Source organism: Echinops telfairi, unplaced genomic scaffold, assembly GCF_000313985.2.
Source record: "Echinops telfairi isolate 266 unplaced genomic scaffold, ASM31398v2 ScPeMD7_7468;HRSCAF=8506_0, whole genome shotgun sequence".
NCBI lineage: Eukaryota > Metazoa > Chordata > Mammalia > Afrosoricida > Tenrecidae > Echinops > Echinops telfairi.
The window spans coordinates 93787497-93809367 of NW_022111369.1; the positions used below are offsets into that span (position 1 = coordinate 93787497).

The 21871-nt window shown below is 42.4% G+C and overlaps 1 protein-coding gene and 1 pseudogene across 1 annotated transcript in view; one reads left to right on the top strand and one right to left on the bottom strand.

Annotated features, from left to right (window-relative positions):
* The window catches only part of STIM2 (stromal interaction molecule 2), a 78186-nt gene that overhangs the window by 9280 nt on the left and 47035 nt on the right, over window positions 1–21871 (bottom strand). The window contains exons 5-9 of the mRNA XM_045284127.1: window positions 20523–20700; window positions 19090–19267; window positions 12942–13109; window positions 12070–12170; window positions 11615–11853 (exon numbers count right to left, since the gene is read on the bottom strand). Coding sequence (XP_045140062.1) covers window positions 11615–11853; window positions 12070–12170; window positions 12942–13109; window positions 19090–19267; window positions 20523–20700 — 864 coding nt within the window. The remainder of the gene's footprint in view (window positions 1–11614; window positions 11854–12069; window positions 12171–12941; window positions 13110–19089; window positions 19268–20522; window positions 20701–21871) is intronic.
* Window positions 10295–10851, top strand: LOC101651168 (annotated as a pseudogene).

A 21871-nucleotide genomic window follows, 5' to 3' on the forward strand; every position in this document is an offset into this window, starting at 1 on the left:
GGGGTGGTAGGCCAAGTACATTTGGAAACCGATGGTCCAGACCGACAAGGTGGTAAATAAACCGCCTCTACATCGTTAGTGTTTTCAGTGAACGAGCATTCCATTTCTTTAAGAGAAATGCAGCTCTCCTCTGCCTACCTTCCCCTAGATGAAGCTCCTCACTCTTGAGTGTGTCAGAAGCTGCAGCATCAGGAGATAAGCCTCCTCTATCCCCAATGTGGTCTGCCAAGCCCTGCTCCGATACTTTATAAAAAGGCCATTCTTTCAAAGGTCACACTATTAAACCACACAGCTCTTGTAGCTCACTTCAGTGGTCACTTATCAGTCACTCTGTCTTTCCTGTCTGACTCCAACCTCAAGTCAACAGGCGCCATCTCCTTAGAAAGACCTAGCCAACCTGAACCAGCTCCTCCTCTATTCCGCGTACATTTTTGCTTTGTCCTACCATCTCTGAAGAGTCCTATCCTGCGTTATAAATCCAGACATCAGACACCGAGATTCCTACATGTCCTACTTTCTAGTTCAAACGTGACACCCCCTCCCCTTAAACCATCTTAATCTCTACCTGATATTCGAGGGGCTTCTCTATTGCTGGGGGCTTCCTTGCCCTGTTTCCATCTTTTCCCGTGGTACTACTTCCCAGCAGCATTTGAAACTACATGCTGAAAAACCACCCAACCTAAAATACCAACAGTAACAACAAGCATCTCCTCTGTCCCGAATGTTTTTAGCTGGCATATTTCTTTCTTCTTTTATGCTCTATCATCTGTGGAAAAGAATGATCTGTGTTACTTTCTCCACGGTTTCATTTTCTCTCATTCCTCAAAGAAATGGTAAAGTGCTTATGAGCACAATTTCATTGAAATTTCTATGATCGAATTACTTGATATCAAGTTCATTATTACGTTGTTCTTACCTTGACTTCTCTGACCACATTCTCATCTCTTCTTCTGGTCCCTTAATTTTCGGTCTGCTACAAAGTTCTGTTCTAGGCCGTGTTCTAGTCTTGCTCCCTTAATTTTTCCTGCGAAGCTTCATCCACCTCCAGGACTTCAATGATCTGGGCCTACAGAAGCCCAAATCTTTAACTCCAGCTTCAATCTTTCTACTAAACTTAAGAACGTCATCTTCAATTGCCTACCGAGCATTAGACTTAGCACATTCCAAAACTGAACTCAATGCTTTCCTGCCCAAACCTAATCTTTCTACCAGGCTCTTGATTTTCTACATTGCAGCCTGCCTCGTAATTCTAAGATGACTTTGACATTCAATTGCTTAAAAACTTTTAGTTCCCCAATACTCTTGAGAAGAACAAGAAGTCAAGTTCCTCAACACAGATTAGAATACCTACTTATTTAGCACCTATTTTGGAGTCAGTGTTCCAGTTTTTACTGGATGACTAGCAATACTATACCATCTCAACTCCTCAGAAATACAACATCCTTTCCCCCTTGGGCCTCCTTCCTTATGTCTCCCTTGACCCTCATTTCAGATCTTTGCTTACACAGCAGTTCCTTTTAGAAGATTCTCACATGCTCCAAGTTTGTTAAGAACTTCCCCCTTTGCGCACATAGCACTAACACGGTGTACAAGTGGGCTTCAAAGTATTTGTAGAAAAATTCCACTATATTTCCATTCTATTTTCCACAAAATGTTGGAAGCCATCTATTTCCCAAGTTCATAACTTATCTCCATGTGTTGCTCATCTGCCCTCCACTTAACCTAAGCTCCAAGGAGATGATAAGTACATTGCATCTTCAAAACTGCATCCCAATACCTGCCATAGCACCAAGCAGAAGCAGGTGCTCAGTAAGTGTTCACTAAAGGAACCAAGAAATGATTCAAAGAGAAATAGCTCGATGGAATTGAAATAGAAAATATGAAGTTAAATTAAGGGGAATATTGCAAATTTTTTTACTCTTTCTGTACTTTTGAAGACTCCCTCCACCGCCCAACCCAAAACACAAATTTTATGGTATGGAAATATTTAGAATAGCCCAATTTAGACTATTATTTAAACGGATTCCTGTAGTAGAGAACTAGAAGAGACCCTGACCATTTTTCCTTTGATGTTCTCACTCAACCAGAGAAGAAGAAGATAACCTCCTGGGGATAGTACAAGGATGCGGCCAGTGTCCGGCCGTTCTCCAGCTCCCCACACGCACTGTTGTTGGGAAGATGCAATGCGATGCAACCAGATTCAGTGGAGACTGGAGGCATGAGTGACGAGACAGTCTGAGAAGGACCAGAAATCCCTTGCTTGGGAAGAAAAGGAAAACAGCATGGCCCTTAAAAGTGGGGAGGTAAATACACAAAGAAGTTGTATGAGCAAAGCAAAGAATGAGGAAAATTCTAAGCAAGCCACAGAGTTAACCCAATGATGAGTATCAATAAATGAGTTGCATCTAAAGATTATTTGGATTTCTACCATCTTTCCTCAAAATTTTCTTTACATATGTTGCTATCTCTTATACCTAAAAAAATGGTCAAATTCAACCCCGTGAAGTATGGTTGGTATGAAGGTTCTTCTTCCTGTGGACTCAACTGATTTTAAAAATGTGTTTTTGAGATTGCAATAAACTTTCCCTTAAAGAATTTGAATTTGTTTGATTATATGAATTCCAAAAAAGGGCCACCTGTGACTTTTAAGAGTAGCTAAATGAGGCATTAAAGTTTACTTTATAGAATTTCACCTCCAGGATAATTTTTCATTCTAGTACCACTAATTACCTAGAGAAGTATATCAGAGGTATAGTACCACTAATTACCTAGAGAAGTATAAACTATATTTTATTATGCATTTCCTATGTTAAGGGATAAAATTTGCAATGCGATAAAGCAACTTCCCACCATCAACCATCAACCATCAACTAACCCAGGACAAAGATGTGTCTGCTCCCTTAAGGGTCCCTAGTCTCAGAAGCCTTGCTTAGCATTGATGGGAACTGGAACCAACCCAAAGACAGAGGGTTGAGGCTTTTGTTTGTTGTTTGTTTGTTGACCATCTATTTAAAATGATATCATATTACACTTAACTTCAAATTCTTAACCTCCATATTATATTAACTTTCTGAGAGTAGATAATAATGTAATGGAAGAATAAGAAATGTACCCTAATTGTTTTATGATGCCATACCACCCTGATACAAGAGTCAAATGAAGATGATATTGGAAAGAAAAAGTACTGCTAATCTACTCTATGATTAAAGATGTTAAAGCCCTGAATATAGTAATATAACAAGTGTTCTAGCTTATTTTAAAAATAGTACATTGTGGCAAAACTGATGTTTAAAGCTATCTAGTTTAAAGCAATCTTGTTAAACTCACTTTTGTTTAACAGTCTAGTTAAGCAATTTTAAATTAACGAAAAATAAAGAGAAAATAAATTATGCTAAAATATGGTTAAAATGTTAACAAGAACTCATTGATTTAAAAGGGGAAAAACACATTCTTTGCAAATTGGGAATTAGACATGAATGTCTCTAATAAAGGTCTATTCCAAAACTATAGAGCATAAAAACAAACAAAAACGCCCCAGCCTTTCTTGGTGGAATGCTCAATTGTCATGGTGATACAGTGGTTAACACTAGCAGAAAGGTCAACAGCTCCAGCCCACCTGTCACTCTGCGGAAGAAAGTTGTGGCAGTCTGCTTCCATAATGATTACAACCTTGGAAACCCTATTGTAGGCAGAACTACTCTGCCTTATGAGTTGGAATCGTCTCAATAGCTACAGGGTTTGGGTTTTCTCTTAGCTATTGCTTGCAATCACCATGTCTACTTAACATTTAATGTGGGTCTTAGCTGAAAGAGAAGAAGAAGGCACATGAGGATTAGAAAGGAAATATAAATTCATTACTACTGCCCACATAAATAATTCAACTCCTAATAAGAGAATTCAGTCTGAATACACGATCAATATACCAAAATCAATAGTATGACATATCATCAACAAGCAATTTGAAGTATAATTTTTTAAAGAACAGTAGCATTTATAAAGGCCCTCTCAAAAAATGGAAAAAGCTGTATAAAGTACCTACCTGTATAAAAAGAACTTGACCAAAGGCATGTAGAAAGGAAATTATATATTTTCTTCTTAAGATAAAAAAGACCTCAGTAAGTGAAATTCATGAACTTCAGCAAGCCTCGAATAAATCAACAACTTGAAAGAAACTAAAGCAGAAATCCTATGGAGCTCTTCATGGAACTTTATAAGCTGATGCAGCTAAAATTCTTAAGAATCATTTGCTGTGAGCAGTGCTGGGGCAATGAACTATTTCCCTGAGAAGGTGGGGAAAGATAATGATATAATTCACCTGTGAGGAACTGTGCCCAGGATACCCTGAGCACCATCTTGTTGTGTGTGAAACAAGCCCTCTGGGAAGCAGGAGGAGAAATCTCATTACCAGCCAAGAGCCAGGAGTGGAGCCTGCCCTCTGGACCTGAGACCCCTATGCAGTGAACCTCCTGAATGCAGATGACAGCTATACCAACAGAGGGGCAGCAGCAGAACCAGGGGCCAGTGCGTGGAAAAGACCAGTGGGCTCCTAACCCCTGAGTGTTTTTGTGCAGGACCTGGCTTTAGGAGTAAGGTGTCTATGGTAGTTACATAATTCCATGTCAACTTGATAAATAAGTATAGGCCTGTCAATCAGGTCATAGCCTGATGGTGACTCCTTGTGAGTGTGGCCCTCTCATGAGGGCTCTGGGAACTTCCTCTTTCTCTTTGCTTCACCTTCCTGTTGAAGAGCCACCAAGCTACCCTTGGGTGAAAAGGGCCTATGATCCTCTTGCATTCAGTATCATTGCACATGCTGTGTGAGTCTGAAGAGGAATTTATGGGGCTAATATTGGACTTACAGACTTAATATGGACTGGGCTGGGATGTTTTCTCAATATACAATTACTCTTTGATATAAAGTTCTCTCTTACACCTACACGAGTGTCTCTGGATTTGTTTCTCTAGTCAACTCAGACTAACAACAGTGCCTCTAGAAACGTATCTGGGGAATCTGGGCTTACTGACCCTTGGAAGTGGAGCCCTTGGGCTGAGGCTTACAGCAAAGTGGTATGCCCCTTGGGGCCTCTATTAGCAGACCTGAAAGAACTCTGTAACATGTCCTGATTCCTCACTGGCATTACAACTGGTTGACTTCTTTAATAAACCCTTTCATCATGAATATTGTGAGTTCCGTACAGCCATTGCAATGGGTATTAGAACCCAAAGAAGTAAAATAAAGAACATTAATTAAGACAACACAATAAGTAACTCTAAACTGTATAATAAAGGAAGGTGTGGTCTCTCAAACAGCAATACTTAATATAAAGTCACAGCAACTAAGTGGAGTGGAAGCACTTAAGATAGATGCACAACCTGGAAACATTGGTGTATCAGGGAGTAGAAGTGATCCCACTAATCAGCAAGGACAAGGCAGGAACTGGGCTGTGGCAGCTGTTGATCCACACACCAAGATATACATATTTAGACTCCTACCTCATCCTATGTTTAAAACTAGTTTCCAGGGAGCAAAGCATAACTTAAAAATATTTGGGAGGGCATGTAGAAAAATCTATCTCCTGAAGAAGACATAAAACTCACACATCAGATGGAAACATTTGTTGCTAAAAAGTTTTTAAACCTTTAAAAACAGAAACAAAACCTCACAACTAACTTATTGTATTAAAAAGAGAGAGAAGGCAAAGACCAGAAGGAAGTATCTGTAACTCTCTCATGACAGGAACCACAACTCAGGAAGAAATCTGAACCCGGAGCCAGTGGATGGAAGGTACTCAACCTCACTGTGATCCAGGTGCCACTTCCCATCACATGGGAAAGGGGAGGGGCAGTGAAGAAAAGGAAGACTCAGAGAGACGGACTCAGGCATAACACCCAGAGTGGGGATGTGCAGGCCAGGCCGTATTTCAGTCTGGTGCACACAGTCACTATGTATCAGAACCGACTCCACGGCACCTAACATCCCGACACACACACAATTTCACACTGTTAGAGTTGCAAACCAAAAAATTTAGCTCATTCCAAGTGCTGGTGAGGATTCAAAAATAGTAGGCACTTTTATAAATAGTAGGCGTGTAAACTGACACAACCATTTGGAGGGCAACTTGGCAGCTAAAAAAATGGCCTTCAAAGAACTCCGACATCCACTTCTATGCGCCCCCACAGAGAAACTCAAAAGTTAACGCAGATCTAAATAAGGATGCACATCATACCCTAGTCTTATTGATCAGAACCAAACCGTATCAAGGCCCTATATAGATTGTCTCGAAGAATGGACAAGGAAACTGTTATTAATATGCCATATATACTCGAGTACAGGCCAACCGAATATCAGCTGAGGCACTTACTTTTACCACAAAAACAGCCATTAAAAATATGCTGGGAAAACTCGGCTTATACACGTATATATACAGTAATTGTTGTTAGTTGCCGGAAATTCAATTCTGACTGGTGGTAACCCTTAAGTGCGGAGTAGAACTCACTGCTCTGTAGGGTTTTCGGTTTTGTTGTTTTTTGTTTAAATTAAATTTTTATTTTTATTTTTATGTTGTTGCTGTGGTTGAGAATATACACAGCAGTATGTAACAATTAATTAATGATACATTTCTACATGTATGATTCAGTAAAACACTAAATTTGTTCTTCAAGTTGTACAACCACCATCAGCCTCGTTCTCCAGATGCCTCCCCTACTCCCACCCCCCATTAACATTGATTGCTGGGGCTGGGGGGGAAGGTTTCTCACGGCTGTGACTTTTCAGAAGCAGATCACTATGCCTATCTTCCAAGGTATCTAAGGATGGGTTAGTGGGTCAGTCAGCCAATCTACCTACCTACCTATCTACAGAGGTTCTGCTGAGACATGAACCTTTTGGGTGGGTTTATAGTGGCAGCATTTGGCTAGTAACTGAGCACATAACTGTGTCACAAAACAAACTCGTTTGACGCATAAGCAATTAATGTGACTAAAATTAATTTAACACAAACATGGAAACTCTCGTGCTCTTGTGTGACGATATTGGCAAAAGGGTTTTGAAGATTATACTTTTTTTTATTGCACATTTGTACATTCATTGCCCTGATCAGTCTCAAAACATTTGCTCTCCACCTAAGCCCCTGGCATCAGCTCCTTTTTTCCCCTCCCTCCCTACTCCCCCCTCCCTCATGAACCCTTGAAAATTTATAAATTATTATTATTTTGTCATATCTTACACTGTCCAATATCTCCCTTCACCCAGTTCTCTGCTGTCCATCCCCCAGGGAGGAGGTTACACGTAGATCCTTGATTACAAAGATTATACTTTTTATAATATGTATGTAATTTTTAAAAAGACAACAGTATACATATTGCTTGTAAAGACATGTATATGATAAAAATACAATATGCTTTGAAATGATACACTGCACCGTTAGCTACTAATTTGTAATGGCTTGGTAATTCTATACATACTTCTATACATTACGTTTGGTGCATCTACTAGAGCCTGCATGGTCTGTTTCGAGTCAGTTCCGACTTATAGGGTTCCCAAGGCTGTCCATCTTCACAGGGGCAGACCGCCTCAGCTCAGCTGTGGAGTGCAGGCTTGTGGGTTTGAACTGCCAACTTTGAGGTTAGCAGCCCAAAGGGCAACCAGGGTCGCTACCCCTAATCAGAAGGGCTAAATAAATAGGTACTATATTCCCACTAGAAATTCCAACTCAAAGCCACCCCACACCACACAGTAGAAATGCCCCACCCAGTTTCTTAGGTTGCAGTCTGTGCAAGAGGAGACCGCTGCTGCTCTCCCATGCAGAAGCCAGTGGGGCTGAAGTGCTGGCGTTTCACTAGCTGAGTAGCTGAGTGCTTCACCACTTCACCACCTGGCTTCCTTAAAAAAATATTTAGTGAACACTGGAAAAATAACAGGAAAATAACTATCAGTCCTTCTATTCACACAGAGAGAACACACAATAAGTCAAGGGAGACAGTTATCACTCAGTCTCTTCCTGTGATCCGAACATGCCACAAGCACACTTTCTTATTAACTCAAGGTAGTGAAAGCTAGAACATTTTACAACCGCTTAGAAGTCAAGAAGCTTGTCTGACTGCCTGCAGTTACTCCTTTATCAGAAATTTCTTTTATAACAAAGGTAAAAACAGAATGGGGCCACTAGAGGGAGACAGAGTTCCCTAATTCTAATTACAGTAGGCATTAGTTCCCAGGGAACACAACTGATCCCAGCACACTAAAGTTCAAATCCTCAGACTTTCTTATAGTTCATATTCAAACTGCTCTATACAGCCCAATTATCTATAGCTTTGGCCACTAATTTTTCGCATTTGAAACAGGAGTGCTCTTCTAATGGACAAACGAATATCTTCTTACTGCCAGGGAGTCAATTCTAACTCACATCAACTCTGTAGTGCTGAGTAGAACTACCCCTGTGGATTTCCGAGACTAACTCTTTACAGGAGTAAAAAGTCTCATTGTCTTCCCTTGGACCATCTGGTGGTTTCTAACTGCTAACTTTGCAGTTAGCAGTTCAATGTATCACCCACTATGACACCAGAGCTCCTATATATATCTTACCCACCCCCCAAATGGAGTATGATTATCTGACTCACCAAAAAGTGGTTTTTACAAAATGCAAACAAAAAAGGGTACGTGTGTAATTAATTTAATGAATGCATCATTATGCATGATTTTAATTTGGTATTGTTATGGAGTCTAATAAAGAACTTCCCTTTTAAAAGTTAAGGTTTTCCAACAAGGGTGTGTATTTATGAATCAGGGTTTCATTTGGGAAGCCTAAGGGAGGTAGTTCAAATAAGCACCAGTGGACGTCAAACTGCAGTGTAACTCCACCTCCGGCCACAACTTCACAACCACAAGCGCTGTCTGCGAGTCCAGCCTCTCCTGAGAGTTTCGTGCTTCCTCAATCTGCTTGTCTTCTCTTTTCCATTCAACCAGAGATTTTAACCCATACCTACCTGAACACAGCAGATGACCAGGAACTGGGAAATTCGTTTGCAAACTATAGGTTTCAGCTCATAAAATTGTTTTTAAAATTAATACTCTTTGAGTCAGAACCGACTCAATGGCAGTGAGTTGGAGAAATTGCAATTAATTTCAGAAAGGCTATTAACAATTGTACCCCACCCCCCAGAAAAAGTCAAACTGGCAAAAGCTCACACGTCAGGCTTTGAGTTACCTCAAAAATTAAAATTTCCATGGAAGTTTCTAACCAACCAATGCCTAATCTCGGCTCTTAAGAATCTTGTTCTGTCTACATTGTCTCAGAAAGAATGGAAATTGTCTCCTCAAGAATAGGAAAATTAATCAGACAATAATATGGATAGCAAGGTCTTCAAAGATTTTTACTATAAAAAGTCAAAGCTAAAATAGATTTTCTACTAAAACTTAATTCTGAGCAGCATACATACTTTCAAAACAGGGCATAACAAAACAATATAATGAAAACTATACATGAAAAACCATGGTTGGGAGGAACAACAAAAAAACATGTTTTTCTAAACATAAATGCACCTTAAGTTTGTTGAACGGTGAACAATCTAGTCTTCTTATCGATGGACTTAGTGAAGAGGGGCAGGACTGTGCAACTTTCGTTCTACTGAACATAGGACTGCCGAGCTGGAATTGACTCAACGGCAAGTCACAACAACAAATGTTCTCTCTATCTAACCCTCACTGCCCGCAAGTCAGCTCTGACTCAGAGCGACCGTCTAAGGACAGGGTGGACTGCCCCTGTGCGTTTCCAAGACTGCAACTCTTTACGGGATAGAAAGCCTCATCTTTCTCCCATGGAGCTGCTGGTGGTTTGGAACTGCTGACCTTGTGGTTAGAAGTCCAATACATACTTACTATGCTACCAGAGCGTGCATGTTCTCTCTCTCTCTTTCAGCCAAAACCTAACTGACTGCCACCAAGTGGAAGTTGATTCATAGTAGTGACCCTATAGGACAGGGTAGAACTGCCCCTGTGGGTTTCCGAGACTGTAACTTTTACGGGTATAGGAAGCCCTGTCTTTTTCCTGAGAATGGGGCCGGTGGGACCTTGTGGTTTGTAGCCACTACACCACCAGGGCTCCTTCCTCTATGTATATTTACATAGTTATCGCTATATATACATATACAATATTATATTTTATGGTGACTCAGGACAAGCTCCTATGTGCAGAATATTACTGGATTTTCAAAACTGTGGTATTGGCCATGGTACCTCCTCCGGGACCCTGAGGGGCGCGCTTGAGGTGCTGAGCCTGGGCCGCTCTGCGCCGCTATGGACACGGCCGAGGTGGAGTTTCTGGCGGAGAAGGAGCTGGTGACCATTACCCCTAACTTCAATCTGAATTAAGATCTACCTCAGTGGGGGGCCTGGGACCCTTCAACCCTGGACTTCTGGTGCAGGTGCCACTCTGGCTGGTGGTGAACCTGAAGTAGAGGCAGAAGTGCCAGCTGCTCCCGCCCGACTGGATGGACGTAGAGAAGTTAGAGGAGATGAGGGACCATGAACAGAAAGAAGAAACTTTTACCCCCATACCCAGCCCGCACTACATGGAGCTCAGCCAGCTGCTGTTGAATCATGCTGCCGACAACATCCCTAAAGCAGATGAGATTCACACCCTGATCAAGGAGACGTGGGACACGCGCATAGCGAAGCTCTGAGTCTCAGTCGACCGCTTTGTGAGGCAGCAAGAGGCACACACCAGGCTAGACAACCTGACCCTGCTGGAGATCAGCAACAGCAGCACCTTCCTCACACTGGTCCTTGGCCGCATGTACCAGCTGCACACCGGCCTCCAGCCCCCTGCTGGCACCCAGTCCCAGGACTTCTAGAGCCAGGCCCATGAGGCAAGGCTGCTGGGAGAGTGCTTCCAGAAATGAGAGGTACTCCTGGTCCTGAACGTATGGAAAATGCTAACAATGCAAGCCGTGGGGGTGAACACCATCAAAGCCATTTGGTTTGTCCTCCAAAGGCGGCTCCCTGAGCAGTCGCTGGGTCCACATCTCTCTAGGGCCAACCTTTCTCTTGTGGGGCTGGTACGGACTATCACTGTACGTGCTGTGCTTCCTTGATGGTGCATGGAGTAGATGTGGCTTAGACTGGGCTCCCTGTGTTCTGGACAGACTCTTGGCTGCCCTTGGCATCGAGCAGGGCGCTCCCCAGAAGGCCGGTGGGCAGGGCCTTCAGAGCCAATTTGGAGAAGGGAAGCACCCCCAGACAATAAATGCGTAGACAAAAAAAAACAAAAAAACGGTGGCGTTTCAGAAGCACATCACTGGGCCTTATCTTCTGAGGTGCCTCTGGGTGGATTTGAATCAATAACCTTTAGGCTAGTAGTTGAGCACTTGATGAACTGTTTGTGCCACCCAACTAACCACATGTCTACACACAAAAATCAGACTAATTGCATGTCTACATGCAAAAATGTTAATGGTAAGCAATAACATCTAAAATATAATAATGAAAAGAAAAAGGAGAATGAAAGGGAAACAAAATTTTTACCATAGACTTCAAAATAAATGATTCACTAAGGGTCATGATAGCAAGTTACTTAAATGATGTATCGCATCTCTGCACGTAGAATTCACAACTTACCAGGAAACTGTGACACGATAGGGGGGGTGTCTTCATCTAAGTCATCAACTCCCCCAGCAATTGGGTAGGGTGGAATGGAGACTCTGGGCATCACCACCCAGCTATGATCAGAATAGAGGGACGAGGTCAGGCTGGGGAGCCCCGAGTTATGGGCTATCTGAAAGCCGCAGATCTTTTCAATCTGTTGCCAGCGAAAAAGTCGTTCTCGTAAACAAGTTGTCAATTCAGACAGCGCTTTCCTGGAAGAGTCAGTAAAAGAGTTACTTGTTGCAGCAGGGGCTGTTCATTGTGGCCCTGAAATAAAAGCAGCGCTGTGCACTCACTAATTTCAACAAGACATGACCCAGTCTTAAGCAGAATTCAAATATATATTTTTACAAGCTCAAAAGGCAGGTTAATATACAAAGGGTCTATAATCTGCTCATTCCCACGCAATAACGGAGCAACATTCGTACTTTGCTTCCAGGATTTTGTGGTCCACCTCGTCAAGGGAGGAGCTGTGTGCAACATGCAGCGTTCCAAAGACGGTGCTTCTCTTCTTTTTAATCTTCTCCGCCTAGAAGGCAAGGGGAGACGGATAATCCACAGGCTCGGTTTGAAACAAGCCCACACACACGCACACACATACATACTCACAAATGAGTGTTTATTTTGTGTGAAATGTATTAATAAACATAAAACCAGTGGCGAATCATTAGCCAAGATACAACCCTGTTTATCCATGAAGAAAGCGTATGCAGTAGAATGGAAGCATGCTTTCCTAAGGCAATCAGTGGAATTGAAAACTCTGGTGGAGAACTTTCCTCTATCTACATGTCTGAGAAAGCCTGGAATCTTCCTAAAACTCACAGAAGAACATGAACTACATATCCTACGGCAATGGAGGTGTTAGTGGCATGGACAGAGCTGGTTTCTTTTTGCTAGGAATCAGATGAATACTTATTCTCATTTCACGCCATTTAAGAAGGCAGTATTAAATTCAGACATTAATTTCTAGTAACTACTAACCTGAATCAGATACGAAGCGGCAACCTGGAGGAGAAAAGCTTCGTATAAAACATTTATAATCATGATAATCGCCCTGATATTTTAAAAATGACACTAGGGTCATTTTGAAAGTATAAGCTTCTTTAAATAAAGTCATTTTTACTTCATGGCCCATGACTACAAGGGTCAGTGTATACAATACCAAAAAAGGAAAATAATGTGTAAGCACTAAAAAAAAAAAATCCATTTCAGATATTTGTATCCTACTTGGTTAATCTCACTAGAAGGCAGCCTAAGAAACAAAAAGCGATTTTCAAAACATGACAGGAGAAAGAAATACCTCATCCTTAGCAATAGCTAACTGCATCTCTGCATTCTGTCTTTTAATATTGTAGTACTGTACTTCGACTTCATGGGTCAACTGAAGCCACTTCTGAAGTGCATCGGGAACAGACCAGCTACTTCGGAGTTCAAATTCTTTCTCAGCTTTTTTCAGAGCCATGCGAACCTGAAAGTTAAACCAAAAAATGGGAGGAAGACACCATTTTATTAATACCAAAATTAAAAGAAAGGGTCATTTTAACTGTGCTCTTTAAGAAAAAGGCAATTCTAACCATGCCCTTTGTAAATCTCTCTTAATTCATGAGGATAAAATGCAGTACACATTTCTAACACTGAAAGGAGAGCTTCGGTTTTCAGTGGATCTTAAATTCCTGAAGCCATGCTAAGGCTTTTACTCCTATTGAAGTCGAAGCATTTAGTTATTATGTTTTATAATTGCCAGAAGCACTGAGACACATAAATCTGGGTCACATATAACCTAAAAGATATCACACTTTTCCCACAATCAAAGGATTGATGGAGTAGGTAAGTAGTGTCAGAAATAGAATGGGTAATGGTTCTACCACCTCTCCTTAGTCCTAATGTTCCCAGCAGACCTGGTCACAAATCTACCTAGACACCCTGAATTTTTCCCAGAGTAATTATGTCTTTGCTTCACTTTACATTAAACCTTCTTTTAATCCAGTTACTTCTGTTACATAGAAATCTGCTGTTAAGGTCGGCTTCACCACATCTTCTATTTCAGTCGCTAATCTACCAGAGAGCACAGAGTAAAAGCATTTGCAGGCCATGTATAAATGTCAAGAAGACATATCTGGTTAAGTGTCTACTTGATTTTAACCTTCAGTGTAAGGATGTCACAGTACTCCTTTCAGCTGCCCTCTAGCAAAACTACAAAAAATAAAATGCATAGTGTTAGGTGGCAGTAAGTGTTACGAAAAGCCTAAGAAAATGACAGAAGAAAATGAGAACCCACCCTAAGAATGAGCCATTAAAAACGAGCAAGACCTCACACGGAAGGTGGGGATAGGATGGAACTTCTGAACGCTCAACACCGTCAGACAAAGTGATGAGTGAGTGAACTCCAGAGGCAGCGTGCTTCTGGTGGTGATAGAGGCTGTTGAGTTGGTTCCAATTCATAGCAACCCTATGTGTGGCAGAGGGCCTGAGCCAGCCTCACAGTTTTGTCATGAGTCCATTGTTGCAGCCACTATATCAATCCATCCTGTCCAAGGTCTTCCTGTTTTCCACGGTTCTGCTTTACCAAGCATGTCCCTCTGCAGGCACTGGTCTTTCCTGATAACATGCCCAAAGTGTATGAGGTGAAGCCTCACCATCTTCGCTTCTAAGGAGTATTCTGGCTATACCTTTTTCAAGACAGATTTATTCTTCTGCAGCCCATAGTATTTTTAATATTGTTCACCAGTACCAGAATTCAAAAGCATCACTGTCCAGTGTTCACATGCATAGGAAGTAACTGGAGCTATCACAGCTTGGGTCAGGTGCACCTTCGTCTCAAAGTGACATCGTGCTTCTAGAAAACCATGATTTAAAATGAACAGTCCTCACAAGTTAGGAAGGTCACCAGAACTACAGTCCTAAGCTGAACTGCAGAGGAATGTTTGCTCTGAACAAATCCAACATATCCAAATAAACTGGCTTTTATTTAATAATAAAACTAACGAGAGCAAATAGACACCAACTTTTGATGAAGTAATAACATGGCTGTCAGATATTGTAAAAAATATGAGTTATGTAAAAAACATACAAAATCAAAAACTAAAAAAATACATCCAAAAAGGAACACTGTACATACAGTTTAAAAGAGGTAATAAGTAAGGGTAAGACAGACCTCGTTCACTGAAAACCAATCCTAGGTCACATTTGTCTGATATGATTCATTACGCAACGTGCCGAGGACAATCCTGTACACTAAGACTGCTGGGTAAGCTATATGGCAGCCCTGCTACTCTGTCCGGAAGAGCCTCTGCGCCCGCTTCTGTGAGCTGCAGCTCTGTACAGCAGCACCGCAGGGATGGGAGTGGGGCCCTTCTCATGCAGGGTGTTAAAGCCAGCGTTTTGGTACAGTTTTCATTTCCAAGGAAGTATACAGAGAGCCAGAAAAGATTTTACTCAATTTTTTCTCTTTAGTTAGAAGAATTTCCTTCATGTTATCACCATAAAATCATTTCCCTTAAAAAAAAAACTGCTTACCTACAAATCTATGCATTGCACATTTAAATAAGTGGAAGCATAACAATGTTTAAACTGACTGTTAAATATATCTCAAAATTTTGAATATCCCTCCCACCTTCCAAAAGTGACAATTACCTCAAATGTTTTCTGTATGATTAATCAGTTTATCATTCAACCTAAATTCCAACCCATACTCTGAAATACATTGTCATGTATAAGGAAATGCACACAGTGAAAAACAATAGTTCTGTAAACATTAAATCTCTATCATATGATCGCAGTAGCACTTTATGTAATTTGAAGTTTTTGTTTTAAAGCAATGAGCATGAATTTTGTGATATGTAGTCTGTGTCACTAAAACTTAACATTAAATTTTAAAAAGATTTTTTTACAGCCCTAACCTCTGGACTGTTAGAACAGAGATGATATGAATGAAGTATGTCAAGTTATACAACAAAAAAGAGAGATGATCATTTATAAGTTCTTCCTTTAGAAACAATGGGTGAGAAATGCTTGACTTTTTAATAAACATGAAAGATTCCTCTGTGTGTGTGTGTGTGTGTGTGTGTGTGAACAATACATAAAGCAAGATGCCACAGTCAAAGTATCTAGAATCCAGTATAATAACCGACGTAATTTTTCCATCGCCATTAACCACCCACCCCCTTCTCTCTCCCATCTTTGGTGACCGGTAACAAATGTCGATCTCTGTACATTTGCCTTTTCTTTTCTCTGTGAGCTCATAAAATATCTGACTTTTTGTGATCAACTTAGTCACTTAGCATGATGTCTTCAGGCTCCACACAGACTAGCACACACATATCAAGATTCCATTTCAATGAACCACATACTTTTTATTCATTCATCTGTTGATCAGCATTTACAATTTGGCTATTATCAATAGCACTGCAGTTAACACAAAAGTAACTCTAGTGGCTCATGGGCTGAACACTGAACTGTAACTTTAAAGTCAGCAGTTCAAACCCACTAGTCATTCTGCATTGAGAAAGATGAGGCTGGCTATTTCTGTAAAGATTTAAAGTCTCAGAAACCCAAAGGGTCAAGCTCTACTCTGTCCTACAGGTTCAATGTGAGTCAGAATCTACTTGATTAACAGAGAGGTTGGTTTTACTTTAAGGTGACCAGACGTCCCGCTTTGGGTGCGACAGTCCCGATTTGTGGCGTTTCAAAAAGTCCCAATTTTTGGAAAGAATGCACGACAAACTAGGGAACGGTCTATTTAGTCCATATAGACCAAATTTTTAATCAAGAACCCCACACCTGACGCCTAGTCAATGGTGTCCCACTTTAATTCTGGTCACCTTATTTTACTTGGATTAGCGTGTGCAATGTTGTATGAATTTCATTCTGATTCTCTGCTTTCAAGCCTTTGGGCATCTGCATAAGAGTGGAACTGCTGGGTCATATGGTAGTTCTATTTTGTTTTTTGAGGTGCTGCCACACAGTTCTGTACAGCACTATTCTGCTTTCCATTAGTAGACGATAATGGTTTCAATTTCCCCACTTCCTCATCAACAATGTTTTTTATCTTCACCACCTTGGCAACAGCGTAACTGTAACTGTGGTTTTGATCTGCATCTCTCTGCTGGCTAAGGACACTGAGCCTCAGGTGTTTGGTGGCCATTTGAATGTCCTGTCTATTGAAATGTCTACTCAAGTCCTTGTCCCTTTTCAAGATTGGGTTGTCTTTGTGTTATGTTGTTCCAATATTATATACATCTAGTTATTAGATACTTATTGGATACACTGTTTCCAAAAACATTCCTCCAGTCTGCAGCTAGTCTTTTCATTTTGGGGTAAAGTCTTCTGATGAACAAAAACTTAAAATTTTCAAAGTCCCACTTACTTGTTTTGCCTTTGGCTGTCCGTCCTTTTGTATTATAGTAGAGAGCTGTTATTGTAAGCTAGGGCGGATGAGTAGTGCCTTTGCTTGCTTGGCTAAGGATTTTACAATTTTAGCTTACACATTTAAATCTTTACTCCATTTGGAGTTTGTTTGTGTGTATGGTGAGGGGTAAGGATCCTGTTTCATTTTCCCACACGTGGAGATTCAATTTTCCCAGTACCACTTATTGAAACAACTCTTCTTCCCCATCGGGTAGACTTCTCACCTTTGTCAAAAATCAGTTGAAAACTGTTTCTTATTACTATCATTGTGTTGGGGAGATCTCTTTCTGAAGTAGATCCTCCTCCTCAAACCTGGCCTGACTGACTCGGGGCCTCATTAGGAGTATGAGGTTTGGGCTGTGACAAGATACTGTGGTAACCTGAGGGTCTCTCTCCTAAGGTGTGCCAGCCCTTGGCAGCCCCAGCTTCAGATTACTCTTCTTCTTACTGTGTGCCAGCTGTGTGTAAAATACCGCCACCAGTTTCTCTCCGTCAAAGAATTTCTGATTTACTTTCTCTTATCTGCAAAGCTTAGAAAAGCATCTTTCAGGTACTGCAAAAAAACAAAGAGCTAGAGGTCTTGGTGGAAATAGCAGGGAATTCCCCCAGGAGTACAGGGTGGAAGGTCTAAGTTTGGGACCCAGTTCAGTTTGGGCTAGGCCTTTTCTTATTAACTCCCTGGCTGCTGACTATAGTCTCTACAGTACACAAAGTTTGCCAGGTAAATGAGCCAGGCCTGAAGAATATGCCTAAGAAGCCATCTAAAAGAGCACACTATTTACAAGAGAGAAGGGTCAAAACAAGATGACTGGGGACAGGGATGAACACTTAACCAGTTAGCAAAAGAGATGGCCAAAGTCATTCAATCAGACACATCCCCCAAAAACAACAACCTTGGAGGAGCCAATATAGCCCACTGCATATTTCCCCATGAATTGAACCTGAAACTCACTCATCCCATTAACGCGTGACACTTCTCATGGAACATCTGCTTGAGAAGGCAGCAGTAGAGAAAGCAAAGTAGGAAACCGATGTCCTAGCGTTTAGCCTCTGCTACAATATTGAGTACCGTTCTAATTTTGAGCGAGTTTTCTAAATTCTCATTTTCCCCCTCAATCTCTTTATCTGTAAAGGAAGGGCCAGAGGCAGGAGGAGGTGAGGGAGTGAAAATAGTGGTGGATGCTCTCTGAAGACGGCTCTGAAGGAAGGAGCCAGGAGCCAACCCAAGTGGGTGGCCTCTATCGGCTGGAACCAGCAAGGAAGCAGACTCCCTGCAAGCATCCAACAGGGAGCATGGCCTGGACCCCCACGTTAGCCTCTTGGCCCCAGAGCTGGCAGCGAAGCCTATAATCTACCTCGCCTTTTCCAAAGGACTCAGCAGTGCCTGAGTCCTACATTCACTCTTCAGAAACTGAAAGGAGAAGCAGTTGTGCAGAAGGTCACCTTTAGCTGGGTTTCTGATGGCTTACGTTCTACATCAATTAACAGGATTCAAAGGGAAGGTCAGTACATATTCTTTACCTTCGCAGAGAATTTCAGCATTAGATACGCTTTGTTTTACTAGGTTCCAGCTAGAGACACAGGCATAAAACAGATAACAAGAGAAATGCCTTAAAGTTGCTCAAAAGGACCACCAGAAGAGTCAATGCAGGAATGAGTATGATGCATAGCTTCCTGTGGAATGAAAACTGTTCTTTGACCACATCGACATCTTTGATCAAGGCTAATGGTGTGAAGGAACCCTAATGGGAGAGGGGCAGCCGTTGGAACCACCAGCCGCTCCGGGAGAGAAAGACAAGGCTTTCTACTCCTGTAAAGAGTTACCATCTCGGAAACGCACGGGGGCACTTCTCCTCTGCTACAGGGTGGCTAGGAGCCAGCACGGACTCCCTGGCCGTGAGAGCACTGTGTGGACAAATGACTGTCCTAAATAAGGAACTCTGTGATGGAACTGGACGTGGAAGACTGGACAGACACTGACACGCTGCTCTCAGGGTGACAGCATGAGCTCCCAAGAGGAACGTGTTAGGAGGCCCGAGTACCTGTTCCAGCTCCTGCTCAGCATACTGGCGTCTACTCAGCTCGCACTCAGCCCCTTCCCTCAGCTCTCGCAGCCGACAGGCCTCTTCCTTCGCGTAATTGATTTCATCCATCATCTTGCGCTCCAGATTTTGCTTCTCTACGGCGACATTTCGGTTTTCTTCCTGGGCCTTTTCGAGCCTTACAGAGCAATAAAAACAAACATCCCTCACAAAGGTTTCCAAACATTGTTATCTTACCGAAGAAAATATATCCAGCAATCACATGCAGGCCATCACAGAATTCACAGCTTTGTTATTAACTGTGGCTCTGGAGGAGAAAAGCACCAGGCGGTCCACGACACAGCATGGGGTGATCAGGGGCTCAATGCACTGGGGTCTTAGAGAGCCATACTCTTCAGCCAAGAGCCCGTTTGTGAAATTTCTTACTGACTCAAATCAAGCTGAGAAAGAAAAGCTAACTGTGCACATCATTCCACCAAAAGGTGATCATTTCTACTGGCCCTCGTTCTGCCCGACTCTATTCCCAAATGTACATATTCATAATAAATCTGCAATCACAATACAGTGATACTTTTACTGAAATGGGCAAACATTCTGCAGGTGTGCTCCCCACAAGAAGCGCAACGGCCTGTACAATCACAAGGTGTCGAAGGGATCAGAGATCAGGCATCATCAGAACAAAAAATCTTACCATAGTGAATGAGGGGGGGCGGTGTGGAGTGGAGACCCAAAGCCCATTAGTAGGCCACTGGAGATCCCCTTGCAGAGGGGTCTCGGGGAGGAGACGAGCCAGTCAGGGTGCAATGTAGCAACAATGAAAAACACAACTTTCCTCTAGTTCCTAAATGCTTCCTCTGCCCCCCTCCACTATCATGATCCCAATTCCACCTTGCAAGTCTGGCTAGACCAGAGGATGTACACTGGTACAGATAGGAACTGGAAACACAGGAAACCCAGGGCGGATGATCCCTTCAGGACCAGTGCTGTGAGTGGTGATACTGGGAGTGTAGAGGGAGAGTGGGTTGGAAAGGAGGAACTGATTACAAGGATCTACATGTGACCTCTTCCTTGGGGGACGGACAACAGAAAAGTGGCGGGAGGGAGACGTTGGATAGGGCAAGATATGACAAAATAATAATTTATAAATGATCAAGGGCTCATGAGGGAGGGAGAGCGGGGAGGGAGGGGCGGGGAAGAGGACCTGATGCCAGGGGCTTAAGTGGAGAGCAAATTGTTTGAGAATGATGAGGGCAATGAACGTACAAATATGGTTTACACAATTGATGTATGTATGGTTTGTGATAAGAGTTGTATGAGCCCCTAATAAAACTATTAAAAAATAAAAAGAAATGCATACGCACATGCCCATCTTGCATTTTTATGCCATCTATTTTCCTCCCCACATAACAGAAGTTACCCCTCTCCTGACTCACCTCTCCTGTAAGTCCATTAAGCTCTGCTCAGCCGTCTGCAGGCTCTCTAAGTCTTTCATCATTTTTGCGACGTGCTCTTTTGATGTCTTATTCTGCGTGTAAGCAAACCAGCATCCTCCAACACCAATTACTATCGACACCGTGAGGATAAAATCCTTCATCCAGTTATGAGGTGGGCCTACAAAGAGAAACATAAGTGGCTCCGTTCATCTTTGAGCATAATCGAACAAGTGGACGCAGTTCACGGCAGCACTGGCAGCACTTTAAGTAGATACCTAAGACAAAAAACAAAAACCCTATGCAGATCTTTCTCCCACACACGTTCTCTAGCCTTTTGAAAACTGCATCAGTAACTAACATGTAACTATAACCGTCTGATATACCAGGCCTATTAAAACCAAGTCAAACCTATTGCTATGATACCCTTTCAGGCAGTCTTAAACCCACCGCCACAGAGTCAATTCCAATTCACAGTGACCCCATAGAACAGGATAGAATTGCACTCTAGGGCTTCTGAGGCTGTAAATCTTTATGGGAGCAGACAGCTTTTCTGTCTCCTACGGAGCGAGTGATGGGTCTGAACCACTGAACTTGTGGTTAGCAGTCCAGTGCATACCCCACTGCACCACCAGGGCTCCTACTAGACCTGCTGGAGGGCAGAAATTGACCCACAGGAATACACGAGATATGCCTCAGCCAGTGGTAAAGGAAGTCACCGCCAAAGCTCCAAGACTCTTGAAAATGAGACAGCCTTCCCTCTGTCGGCTGAGGGGTGCCATCAAACTGCACTAGCATCATTCCAACCCCTTTCCTTCAGGCCAGTTAGACAGCGACTACGCTTCACAGACCCATCTACTCCATCTTCCACGAGGATGTAGCTCTCAGTGGTTCCCAATGGGGGTGATTTCTCCCCAATAAAGCCTTGGCAATCTTTGGTGCTCCCAACTGAGGGATCATAAGTGTTACTGGCATCTAATGTGCAGAGTCTGGGATGCTGCAGGGGAAAACTTTGCCACCGGCACCCCTAACCAAGAATGATCCAACCCCCAACAAGGAGAACAGTGCCAAGGTTAAGAAGCCAGGGTTAAATGACTACGACTTCTGTGTGTCATGTTCCAGGTGGCTGTTCACTAGGGATCTCTGGTTACTAAATGAAAGAGCAGGGCGTGGTGCCTGCCTTCCCACCACCCCAAGCAGGATATGAAGCCCTAGTACTGCCTTCTATGCTGGGTAGATGGGGTTCAGTGACACAAAACACAAAACTTGACTGCTCAAACTATTTTCTTCTTTATCCTTGCTTGTCAAGACATGCTCATTTTCGGGGTGTTCCCTGGGTGGGCAGCAAAAAA